The sequence below is a fragment of the Ochotona curzoniae genome, unplaced genomic scaffold, assembly GCF_017591425.1.
Source record: "Ochotona curzoniae isolate NIBS_2020 unplaced genomic scaffold, NIBS_Ocur_1.0 patch426, whole genome shotgun sequence".
Lineage (NCBI taxonomy): Eukaryota > Metazoa > Chordata > Mammalia > Lagomorpha > Ochotonidae > Ochotona > Ochotona curzoniae.
Window position 1 is genome coordinate 938367 of NW_024467002.1, and position 11957 is coordinate 950323.

Genomic DNA, 11957 nt, shown 5'->3' on the forward strand with positions numbered 1-11957 from the left:
CCAACCTCCTTTGGGGATTGTAAATTCAGGTATTTTGAAGGCATAATTTTCATGGAAGAGTGAGAAACCATATTTGTTTAACAGTCCATTGGCGCAATTATAGTATTTAGCTGACAAAGCTTTCACCTATTGAGGCATGTTTGTGAATCATTTGTCCCCAAGTGCAGGCCTTACGAATACAAGAGTGCACCTGGGTCACCCTTATTTTTGCCTGTAGTTGTTTTGGCAGCGACTACTGCTGTGTAACTATTGCAGGCAAAGGCAGTGACATGGAACGACCGTTTTCTCACCCGTCTTGCTCAGCAAAGGTTGGGACCACAGCTGGATCGACGCGGTGGTGGGGGTGAGACAACGCCTGTCGCCAGCTGGAGGCACCCCCACTCACACATCTGAGCATGGGTGCTGGCATCTAAGCTGGGGCGGCAGGTGTAGCGATGGAACACAGCCTAGGCTTCCTTAGAGAACGGCAGGTGAAGATGTAGACACTTCATGGAGAAAGGGATGGGGTTAGGACTCCCAGGAGCAGGCAGCTGACACTGAGGCATTGTGTGAGTGACAGTCCAGTCACAGACCTGCCCAGATGCAAGCTGAGCACACCGTAAAGCCAACGGGAAGAGCTCCAGAGAGAATCTGGGAGCTGTGCTTTTAAAAGCATCCTGGCTCAGTAACAGCTTCTAGGAATACAGCTCATAGCAATGCAGAAAGCTCATCAGGGAAATAGTGTAAGGGTCATGCTTGGAGGAGGCTATGTAGAGGGCTTTCCCATGTTTGACAAATTCTGAGAAATAAAATGGGGGTCCACTGGCCACTGAGGGTGTGAGCTCTTGCATAAATTCTTCTCTCATTCACTTGGCTATAAATAAAGTTCTAGAATGCGTGTCATTATCAGTGATAAATTTGGGGAACTGAAAAGTCTTTTCTCAAATAACAACCATAAAATATGATTTGGATGATTCATGCCAAAATGAAAGTGAATATTTTTTTAAATTCTCTAGAAAGGAAATATCATGGAAGTGTTGCTGTGTGGAGAGAGGAGAAAGGCATTTGCAGGGGCGGGCTTTGAGTCCAGCAATGAAGGTGACAATTCCTGAGCCCTGCTTCCTGCTAACATGCCCTGAGAGGTGACAGTCATGATTTGAGTAACTGGAGCCCTATCACCCGCATGGGAGACCCCTTCGGAGCTGCTGACCCCCTCCCTTCACCGGGTCCTAGGACCCGCAGAGGACTACAGGAGATGAGCGTTGGTAACGCTTGTTTGGGTGACCTTTCCCCTTGCCTGCGGCATCCCAGGTGCCACTCCAGCCTAGAGCCTTGGGGAGCATTTAGGACGTGAATCAGGGGAGGGCAAAGTTCTCTTCACTGTTTCTGTATCTCTGTATCATATCTCTATTTCCCTATCTGCTATCTTAATCTTTATTCTCGAACTCTCTGCCACTCAAATCAATAAAATATTACCCCGAATGTACAGGTATCCTAAGTGTTACTCATCACATGAATTCTAGTAATGATATTGTAACACAGAATCATAATTAGTCTCGGAGAAGGAAAGACCGTTGCGAGTCCCAACAAAACTTTATGAAGCATAAGGAAAAGACAGAACAAAGGAAGGCTGGGGGCAGGGTGGAGGCAACTGGTCTACCCAGATTGGCAGTTACACTTGCCTCCAGTGGAACGGCTCAGGCTTGGTGTTGATTGGTTGGTGGCCGGCCATAGCAGTTGGTGCTTTGTGTATCAACTCCTGTCAGAGCGAACACTGTTAGGGAAGACTCTTCGAAGAAGAAATAATCTTGACCCATTTATCTAACGGTAAGAAAAACATGACTGGCTGCCGTCTAGCTGGGGCAGTTAACGAAGGTCAAGCAGTATGATTAAAAGTAAAATTCGTTGGGGAGGACGCTGAAGGTCGAGCCAAGGATTGGGGCACACGGTCGGGCAGGCAGTGTGGGAGAATGGCCCTGTCTTTAGGTTGTGGCGAAAGCCTCACTGCACCACGGGGCTCTGGACGTGCTCGGATGAGGAGATGCTGGGAGGACGGGTTTGAGGGTTGTGGTTGCGACCCTGCACATGTGAGCCATCGGGTGTGAACCAGGCAAACTGGCATTTGGACTTGCAGTGTGTCAGTAGTTTAATAGAGTTTTTACATAATTATCTCAACATGGATTGTGTATTGCCTAAATCTCCCCTTAACATCTTCTGATCCCAGGCCAGACATTCACCCCTGGCAGTTGGTCTACCTGAATTCCGTGTTAAGGACTTGGCTCTGAGTCTTAGCTCCACTTCTCCATCAAGCTTCCTCCTAAGGAGTGCCCTGGGAGGCAGCAGTGATGGCCTGAGGACTCGGGGCCTGGCTGCTCACTGGCAATGCCAGTGAGGTTGGGTGCTGGACCCCTACCTTATGTCTGGCTCAACTCCAGCTGCTGGGCTTTTGTGGGTGTCTGGGGAGAGCCCCCTGTCTTTAGAGGCTCTCCAGCTCTCTGTCTCTAGTTGCATCCTCTGGTCCTATCTCTCTCCTGCCAGGATCATGGTGGACAGTTCTATCTAACCACCTTCACCCTGGAGTCCCCTCCCTGAATCTCCTCACTTGCTGTCTCTGCTACCCTGATACGGTGGCTGATCCGGTTGTCTGAGGCAACCCACTGAACTCTCACTGGTGTGGCTGATTAAATTAGCATCCTGTGGGGCGACCATCAACCCCTGGGTGGTTAGCTCTTAGATAACCCACATTCCAGAATAAACTGTCCAGTCACAAGCCTTGGTCCTGCACTCTGACTGCAGTGGCCAGGCTGTGCAGAGACAGACCTTCACTTTCACTTTCCGAAGCCCCTCTGGGGTACTCCATCATTAAGTTCTGCCCCTGCAGGAGCCTGACACACACACACACACACCGGCAAAAACCTGGCATCTCCTGACTACCTAGGTCCTAAACGTGAGCTAGTTAAGATGTTCTCTGTCCTGTACTCTGCCAGTGACAGGTGTCCTAGTTAAGATGTCCTAGTTAGGACGCACCAAGCCGGACCAGACCCCAACACCGTCTGGTTCATTTAGATGAGTTCAGAAGGTGTTCTCCTATTGGTCAGACATCAACCCTGCCAAGCGCCAAGGGGGATTTGCAAATTTTCAGATAAAAAAAAAATACAACCTTGCAGTTTAGAAACTAGTTATGTGACTCTGTCTAAAGTCATGACATGTTTGTGCCAATAACTAACACAGAAACCCAGTCCTCCTGGAACTAGCACCATCGCCCACAACAGAGGGTGGACCAGGTCCTTGGGACCCTGCACTCACATGGGAGACCTGCAAGAAGCTCCCGTCTCCAGGCTTCGGATCTGGTGAAGGTGCTCTGGCCGTTGCGGCCACTTGGGCAGTGAGCCAGAGGACAGAAGATCTTTCTGTCTCTCTGTAAGTCTAGCTTTCAAATGAAAATAAATCTTTAAAAATACAAACACACAGCAGTAGCAATGGGCCATGACAACCCAGTGGTCATCTTAAACAGCATTTCCTTATCCAGACTGCCTCTCCTGACCACAAGTTTGAGTCCCACCAGTATGAGTCCCAGCTGCTCCACTTTGAGTCTAGCGCCCTGCTAACGGCCTGGGAAAAATCAGAGGATGATGGCCAGGAGTGTCCGGACCCCCGCTGCCTTTGTGAGAGACCCTGATGTCACCCATGGCTCCTTCTGCCTGGGTTTGGCCGAGCCCTTGCTGTTGTGACCATGTGGGGGAGTGAACCAGAAGATGGAAAATCTATTTCTCTGTATGTCCTCTGTCATTCTGCTTTTCAAATAAAGAAATCAAGCATGCCTGGAAATTGACTCTCAATCCAGCACATCTTCTAGCCTGTGCTAGAATGGCCACCTGGGAGTGCCTTGAGAATTCTTAGGGGAAGCCCCTGGTGGGCTGGCCTTGGTCTCATGACTGTTGTCACTGAGGGTGACCAGTGACATCACCTGTGTCCCAGCACAGGCCAGGGAGACTGCACCTTGAAGGGAACGTCAAGCAGACATCGGAGCTACGTCTCCCATCTCTTTCTTCTTCCGTCCTTGAGTCACCTTCACCTGCCAGAGGACAAAAGCCCTGTCTCCGCCGAAGACTTGCACTGTATTAAGAATTGGGAATGCAGGTGACAGACCAGACAAACACCGAGAACACTGCCCAAAGAGCAACATGTCCACGGAAGGGAAACAACGTCACACCTCACCCATAGAGCAAAACGAAAAGTGGAAGGCTCTGTAAACCTTTCAGGAAAAGCAGTGACAAAACACTGCTGTGGTCTCTCGGGTTAGGTGAAGAACAGCTTTATGAGGCACCATGTGATTCATAACCAAACGACTAACAAGGAGAAGTTTCATCAAGAAATTTCAGTGTTATTTTTTTTCCTCTGCTTGAAGAGAATGAAGTCAAGCGGTAATAGCGATGACAAACCACATAGCTGATGCGAGGTATACTCACAGCTTGATGACAGCTAAGCAATCCAGTTAAAAAGGGGCCAAAGACTGGAATAGCTGCTTTGCTAAGGAAGCAGGTCAGCCCAGGAAAACACGCCCTGCATCATTTGCACCTTGGTGAAGTGCAAGTTAAGACCACAGCGTGCTAGCACTGTGCACGAAGCAGAGTAGCAGGATGCTAAGCAGAAAACCTGCGATTTCAAAAAGGAAAGAAAAAAGTTGCAAGTGCCAGTGAGAGTGCCAGGCATGACTCATGCCTGACACCATGGGTGCCAAGCGAGGCGGTCTCTGCAGAGCTCACGTTGCGGATTGATTTCCTTAAGTGAAACAAAGATGGCAGTCCTATTTGTAAAGGAAGAAATGACCTCATGTCCACCTGAGGACCTGTGTGTGAACGTGAACAGCCGCTCCACTGACAAAGCTGGGCAACAACCCAAGAGTCCTTACAGGGGAAAGAACCCAATGTGGAGGGACAGAGCTCAATGGAGAGAAGATGCACCCCCGTTAAGTGGCACCACGGAGCCTACCCTGAGTGACGTTAACTCCGATGGAAGCAGGCGTGGTAGAGCCCCCACTTGCGAAGCCCCAGCCCATACCCTGGAGTGCATGGTTGAGTTCCAGCTCCTCTGACTTTGATCCATCTGCTGCTAGTGGGCTTGGCAAGGCCGTGTGAGATACCTTATGGACTTGGGCCCACTTGGGAGACCTGGGCAGAACTTCTGGCGTCTAGCTTGGGCTTGGTCCAGCCAACAGCGATGAGAGTAAGCTAGAAGGTGGCAGATATTTCTCTGTCACTGTGCCTTTCAAATCTATAAATGAAAGAGAAGAAGAAAAGGGAGGAGGAGGAGAGCTAGGAAGGAAGGAACCATCGATCAAGACACTGGGCAGGTGTTGGCCAGGCAGAAACTGGCCGAGTCTGTCACGAATACATGGTGACACAATGGCAAAGGATGGCATTGGGGCTGGAGTTACTGGTCACAGCACGTGAAGGCCACAGAGTCCTCCGGGACATCACCTGTTCCTAAGGAGCACCTGCTTCCACCCCCAGTGCTAAGCCCCACGAGTGCTGCAGCTTGTTCTACTGCCCCAGACCAGGTAATCAGGAAACTGGTCACACCGCCCAGGGAGAGCTCAGTCACCTGGACTTCCCACTCCACGTGACCCCCTTCCTGTGCCTCTGAAAACCCACAACAGAGACTTTGCCCAAAAACGACCACATGTAAGGCATTTGTCCACACTTACGTAAGCGTACACCTCAAGAGAGAACTTAACAACGTGGAGGCCAAAGGTCATCTCTTTATCTGTCTGGCCTCAGATGATGGGGCAGGGAGGGGCTAGGAGCACACCCACACACACCCGGACACTATCTCTTGCCTTGTGACTCATTGTGATGCTGCATTCTGCAGAGAGATGGAGTGCAGCGGGGGCAGGGTGGTCAGCATGCCCCCATGGGGAGCCTTGGCATCCACTGTCCAGCTGATAACATTACGCAGCTCTCTGGCCATCGCAATGCACAGTATCCCTTGTGTATACAAGCTGTTTAAAGAATAAACCCTCCTGGGGCCAGTCACGCCAACCACAGATACCAGTAGCCACAGGGGATGCCAACCACACTTTCCTAGGGCTGGCAGACACCCCCCATGGAGTCACACAGTTCTGGGATAAGCATTAACTCATTTGGTTTTCTAGGAACCTTGGTGGATAAGTGGTTTTTGTAGCCAAAGCTCTGGAGTTCCCCAGAGAAGGTAGCCACAAGGTAGATATCTGGGAGTGGGGAGGAAGGCTGGTCCAAGGGGGTTTCCCTCTGAAATGGCTAAAGGTCAGGGGCACAAGTGGGGATGGAGTCCAAGAGCTCACTGCGTCCTTGCTGTGCTGATCATCAAAGACGCCATAACCAGGTTGAAGAGCATTCACAGCCCCCCGAGACTTCTTGAGGGGAACTGGGTGAGCAGACTGGCCTCCACTCTACGGGGTCCCTTAGAGTGGTGAGTCCTTCACCGGCTCACCTAAAGTTGACCCATTCCATTGTTATCTCAGAATTTATGAGGTTGGTGTCTCGGGGTGTTTGCCTCCTCTCCCTCTGTCTGTCTTTGAATCCTCCAGTGAGCAGCCTAGAGAATAGCTTTCTAGGCTGGGTGGCTGGCTGTCCACCCTGTTGTTTATAGGCACGGCAGTGGACAGAGGACAGCCATCCTACCTGACACTAGAGTGGAATTGGTGGTGGGTTCCCAGGCCCCCAGCAGGCAGCAGCCTCACCAGACCTTGCTCTGACATGGAGCAGTCCTGTGATGACGCATCCTCTGCACTTTGCAATACAAAGAGAATATCTGGGAGCTTGCTACAGGGTCTTGTCGCAATGCCTTCTGGGTGTTCCTACATCCCCTCCTCTCTGCTTTGGGTAAGAGTGTGAGGACACACAGTCCTAAATGGGTCAGAACCTTTTTCTCTGTAGGTAGCAGCCCCACAGTGTCTTCCACTGCCTCTTGTAGGAGGACATTGTGACCCTAGAAGGTCAGCGAGCACAGGATTACAGTTGATTGGATAATATTTGCATGAGAACAACCGAATGGCTACCTTTTGTATACCTGATTGGATATCATTTGTATAAGAACAGTTGAGTGGACAGTGTGTGTGTGTGTGTGAGAACACTTGGTGGAATATACAAGACAAAAGGAGTTCCAAACAAAAGTATAATAACAGTTGATGGGTTTTGTTGATACTTCCTCCCTTATCCCATATGACCCTCAGTGTATAAAGTCTGATGCCACTAATAAACTTTGGTTTGACCATCAGTCAGGGTCCACGCGTGTTTTTATCGGCTTCGTGCACCAAGTCCATCGCTGTGGGACGGAGCAAGAAGAGACCCGTAGAAAGAGACCCCCACAGAAAGTGGTGAGTGGGACAATTTGCCAGAACCAGTGTAGGGCATAGTCTTTTATCTCTCTTACGCAGAATTTTTTAGTGAAAAGTTGAGCAAAGGCAACTAGGCAGCAATTGCGTTCTTATTTAGAGCTTATTGGTGAATATAATCCTTGGTCTCCAGATGAATGGACACTAGAAACTGGATTTAAGAATTTTACTCAGAAAAATGCTGAAAAGGCCAGAAGGATAGAAGATATTCAAGTTAGTTTTTGGATTATATCAGCTTTAATTAGAGCTGTTATTATAATTTTAGAAGGGGAATCTGCAAGAAACTCCTCTAAGAGGAGACACCCCCAAAATGTAGCTAAAAAAGAAGTGTTTCATAATATGGACAAGGAAGAAAGAGAAAGAGGACTCTTAAGAGGTCCACCTAACAGGAAAGGCCGCTGTAATATGGCGAAACAGAAACGCCTCATAGTACAGATGAGGAGGATGGCAAAGAGGAACCCGTGAGAGGCTTCCCTAACGGGAGATGCCACTGTAATGTGGCTAGGAAAGAAATGGCTTATACTACAGATGAAGAAGATGAAAAAGAATGTGTGAGAGACCCTCCTAGATGCCACTGTAATGCAGCTAAAAGAGAAAAGTCTTACACTACAGATGTGGAAATTAGGAAAAGAAAACTCAGGAGAGATTCTCCTCATGGAAGATGTCACCATAATGTGACTGAAAATGAAATGAGAACTAAGAAAAAGAAGAAAATTTGTAGTGTTAAACCACAGGATTTCTCTAGTGAGGTAAATGAGGATGGGATAAAGGAACAGTTAAATACCAGCCCATGCCATCTCACTCTTAAATCTGATCAAAGACGTTTCCAAATGTCTGATGTTCCCCAGAGACCTCATGAATTCCGATTGCTTTTTCCAATCATACTTAGTCAAGAAAACCATCAACCTACGTATGAAAGCTTAGATGTTAATGCCATCACAGCTTTTAAAAAGGCTTGCGTGTCCTACGGACCTACTTCTTCGTATGTGTGGGAATATTTAAATGGCTGGAGCCAGGGAGCAAACTGGATTCCTTATGATTTTCAAGTAATAGTATTCCAACCCTCCTGTGCACGAAGTGATGGGAAGTGCAGGAGAACAAGGCAGACCCGTGAGACAGAACATGTATGAGCTTATAGACCACGATTCCGCAGAGGTCCTCCTCGCCAGAGACAGCCTAGAGAGGATGGCAATGAAGAGGATAAGGAAAACCAAGGAGATGAGACCCAGGGTCAGCAGCCACCTCAACGTCGGTACGGCCGCAACTTCAATTACCGACGCAGACGCCCAGATAACCCTAAACCACAAGATGGCAGAGACAAAAGCAGCCGATCCACCAGCTGAGAATTCGTCCGCTCCCGAGGCTGAGCAGGGCGGGGCGGAATACAAAACGCCAGCTTATCATCTCGACCATCACCCGGTTTAGTCATCCAACAAGAAGAAATGAATATGAAATTCCAGCAATAAGAAATGAACAAAAGATTGGAGCTGAAGACCTTAAGTGCTTGCTTTTTGCCCGTTGACCAGATAACTAGAACTATCTGCATTATCTATGCAGCATGGGGTTTTTATTATTTTTACCTAAAGATGTCTCTTTTTGGTAATGACAAACATGTTTTTTTTAAAAAGCCTGGTTTTTCTCAATACACCTTTAAAGGTTTTTAAATTGTTTCATATCTGGTCAAGTTGAGATTTTTAAGAACTTCATTTTTAATTTGTAATAAAAGTTTACAACTTGATTTTTTCAAAAAAAGTCAACAAACTGCAAGCACCTGTTAATAAAGGTCTTAAATAATATAAAAAATAAAATGTGTGATTGGATCAGTAGCTTCGGTTTCATTGGAAAGCGACAAGGCTCCCTGCCCTTCTTCACCCCTGTTATTGCTGATGACATTAATGAGAGTCTGTAGCCATTCCTGTCTGCTTGGCGGAGTATTTCTCATCGAGATTGAGCCTGCAAGAGGAGATGACTACGTGGAGACTTGGGGTGGTTGTTGTGACTCCAGATGAAGTGTTCAAGGAAAACCTCGTCAATCTGGGCTGGCTGGGAGTTACACGTACAGCACGTGCAGCGTAATGGGAGGCGGGGCTGGGGAGGCACGGAGACCACATCGATTTTCAAGTTCTGATCAGCTTGGAGATGGCACGATTGTGTCAGATGCATCCAGATTCCAGTTGGTTGGATGAAGGTGGGGTTGGCTGGATTATCTAATTGAACACAGAAGGGCATCGGGCATTCTGATCTCTGTTACGGTGGCGGCATGGGGCACAGGGCGTTTGACCTGAGACCCCGAGGACTAGGCACGGCGGAGGCCAGCACTTCTGGGGAGATTTCACGCAACGCCCGTTCTGCATTCCAGATGAATGAGAAGTTCCCAGTGGCTGCTGCCTGGTGCGGGACACCAGGCAGTGTGTGTGGACACAGGCCATGGCCGGGAGTGGTCAGGGCTCATGAGAGACCTTGCAGGACAAAGGATCCTCACTGATCCCCCAGGAAAGAGAATTAAGAGTTCTCACGTGAGACAGCGATGTTATCAGTGTGGTGTCTGAGGACTACGGATGGCGGGCAGCGGAGGAAAGAGAAACTGGGTGAGAACAGATGAGGATGTGCGGAGAGCAAGAAGGACTCGGCAGAGGGAAAGGGCGGCTGGTTTCCTGCTTCAGAGCACGTGCTGGGCTAGGGAAGGACTTTACTGTAACTGATGGCTCTTACAAGGCATTTCCGGCATGAACCACTTGGTGCGCCCATCCCGATAGCTTCGTCCACAGCACGTATGAACCATGTGGTTTGATGACCTGACCAAGGGGCTTCTTGTCCAGACATCGCCACATCACAACGCACCAGGCTGGAAGGCCCGCAATGCCTCATAGCCGATTTCCTGGTCAGGTCCCAGGAAGCAGCTCTTTCAACCAGGGTTCACATTTGATGACCACCCCCTTTCCCCAAACACACACAAATGTTCTGCAGCAGCATAAAATGCTGCAACAGAAACAAGACCAGAAAAGGTTCACAGGAAAGGGTATGCATTGCACATTATTTTCAAAGGAAACAAAAAAAGGTGCTTGTGTGACACCTGCTGTCTGCTTCCTATCAAGGCACAAAGTCCCGTGAGGAGGCACTGAGTCTCACAGCTTTTTCCTTCCTTGCCACAGGATCCATGGACTAACCCCGGAAGCCCAGGGTCGCGCACAGGGAGCAGGAGGCAGCCAAGGTACAGCCATGGCGCAGTACAAGGGCACCATGCGAGAGGCGGGTCGCGCCATGCACCTGATCAAGAAGCGCGAGAAGCAGAAGGCGCAGATGCAGGTGCTAAAGCAGCGCATCGCCGAGGAGACCATCCTCAAGTCGAAGGTGGACAAGAAGTTCTCGGCCCACTACGACGCGGTGGAGGCCGAGCTCAAGTCGAGTACGGTGGGCCTGGTGACGCTCAACGACATGAAGGCCAGGCAGGAGGCCCTGCTGAGAGAGCGCGAGGTGCAGCTGGCGCGCCGGGAGCAGCTGGAGGAGCGCAGGCAGCAGCTAGAGCTGCAGCGGGAGAAGGAGCGCAAGCGCGCACGCCAGCGCCAGATCCGCGGCCTGTCCTTCTCCTTCAACGACTTCGATGACGGCGATGGCAGCGCCGAGGGCTCCGAGAACCAAACGGGAGCGGGAGCCGGAGCAGGCGCGCTCGTCCCCGCCAAGAAGAACCTGGGCAAAAACCCGGACGTGGACACGAGCTTCCTGCCGGACCGCGAGCGTGAGGAGGCTGAGAACCGGCTGCGAGACGAACTGCGCAGAGAGTGGGAGGCGCAGCGCGAGAAGGTCAAGAGCGAGGAGATGGAGATCACCTTCAGCTACTGGGACGGCTCGGGCCACCGGCGCACGGCCCGCATGCGCAAGGGCAGCACGGTGCAGCAGTTCCTGAAGCAGGCGCTGCAGGGACTCCGCAAGGACTTCCGCGAGCTGCGCGCGGCCGGCGTGGAACAGCTCATGTATGTCAAGGAGGACCTCATCCTCCCGCACTACCACACCTTCTACGACTTCATCGTGAGCAAAGCGCGCGGCAAGAGCGGGCCCCTCTTCAACTTCGACGTGCACGATGATGTGCGGCTGCTGAGCGACGCCAGCATGGAGAAGGACGAGTCGCACGCGGGCAAGGTGGTGCTGCGCAGCTGGTACGAGAAGAACAAGCACATCTTCCCGGCCAGCCGCTGGGAGCCCTACGACCCCGAGCGCAAGTGGGACAAGTACACCATCCGGTGACTTCGTGGCCTGGCGGCCCCAACGCCTGCTACCTGCGCCACTCCCACCCCCGGCCTGTACTTCCTCCTGCCCACCCTCCTCATCCCTGCTCCCCAAAGTCAAATAAACACGGGGAGGGCTGGCAAGCCTTCCCCCTTAGTCCTTGTGTTTGAGGCGTGCTTCTCTGCTGATACTTCTTGACCGGGTTTTTGGTCCCTCTTCCCAGCAGCGTGCTGCTGGGGGCTTGCAGACAGCATCCAGGTTACTGACCTTCTTTTTGCTGAAGGCTCCAGCATGGCTCCAGCCCAGCCCTTGGTGCAGACAACTCGCTGTGTTGATGCTTTTGCCTTCTTGAAATACTGTGCTTAAGTACTATCAGATT

General features: G+C 50.6%; 1 protein-coding gene across 1 annotated transcript; it reads left to right on the forward strand.

Moving 5' to 3' along the window:
• Positions 1–1739: 1739 nt before the first annotated feature.
• LOC121167784 (protein FAM50B-like) lies at positions 1740–11725 on the forward strand. The gene is made up of 2 exons (XM_040997375.1): positions 1740–1806; positions 10507–11725. Exon 2 carries the CDS (start codon positions 10574–10576, stop codon positions 11594–11596), a length of 1023 nt encoding a protein of 340 aa, XP_040853309.1. The 5' UTR covers positions 1740–1806; positions 10507–10573; the 3' UTR covers positions 11597–11725.
• The last annotated feature ends 232 nt before the right edge of the window (positions 11726–11957 follow it).

What these genes read in the sequence shown, in the direction of transcription:
- LOC121167784 (XM_040997375.1), top strand. Translation starts at nt 10,574, where the DNA reads ATGGCGCAGTACAAGGGCACCATGCGAGAGGCGGGTCGCGCCATGCAC.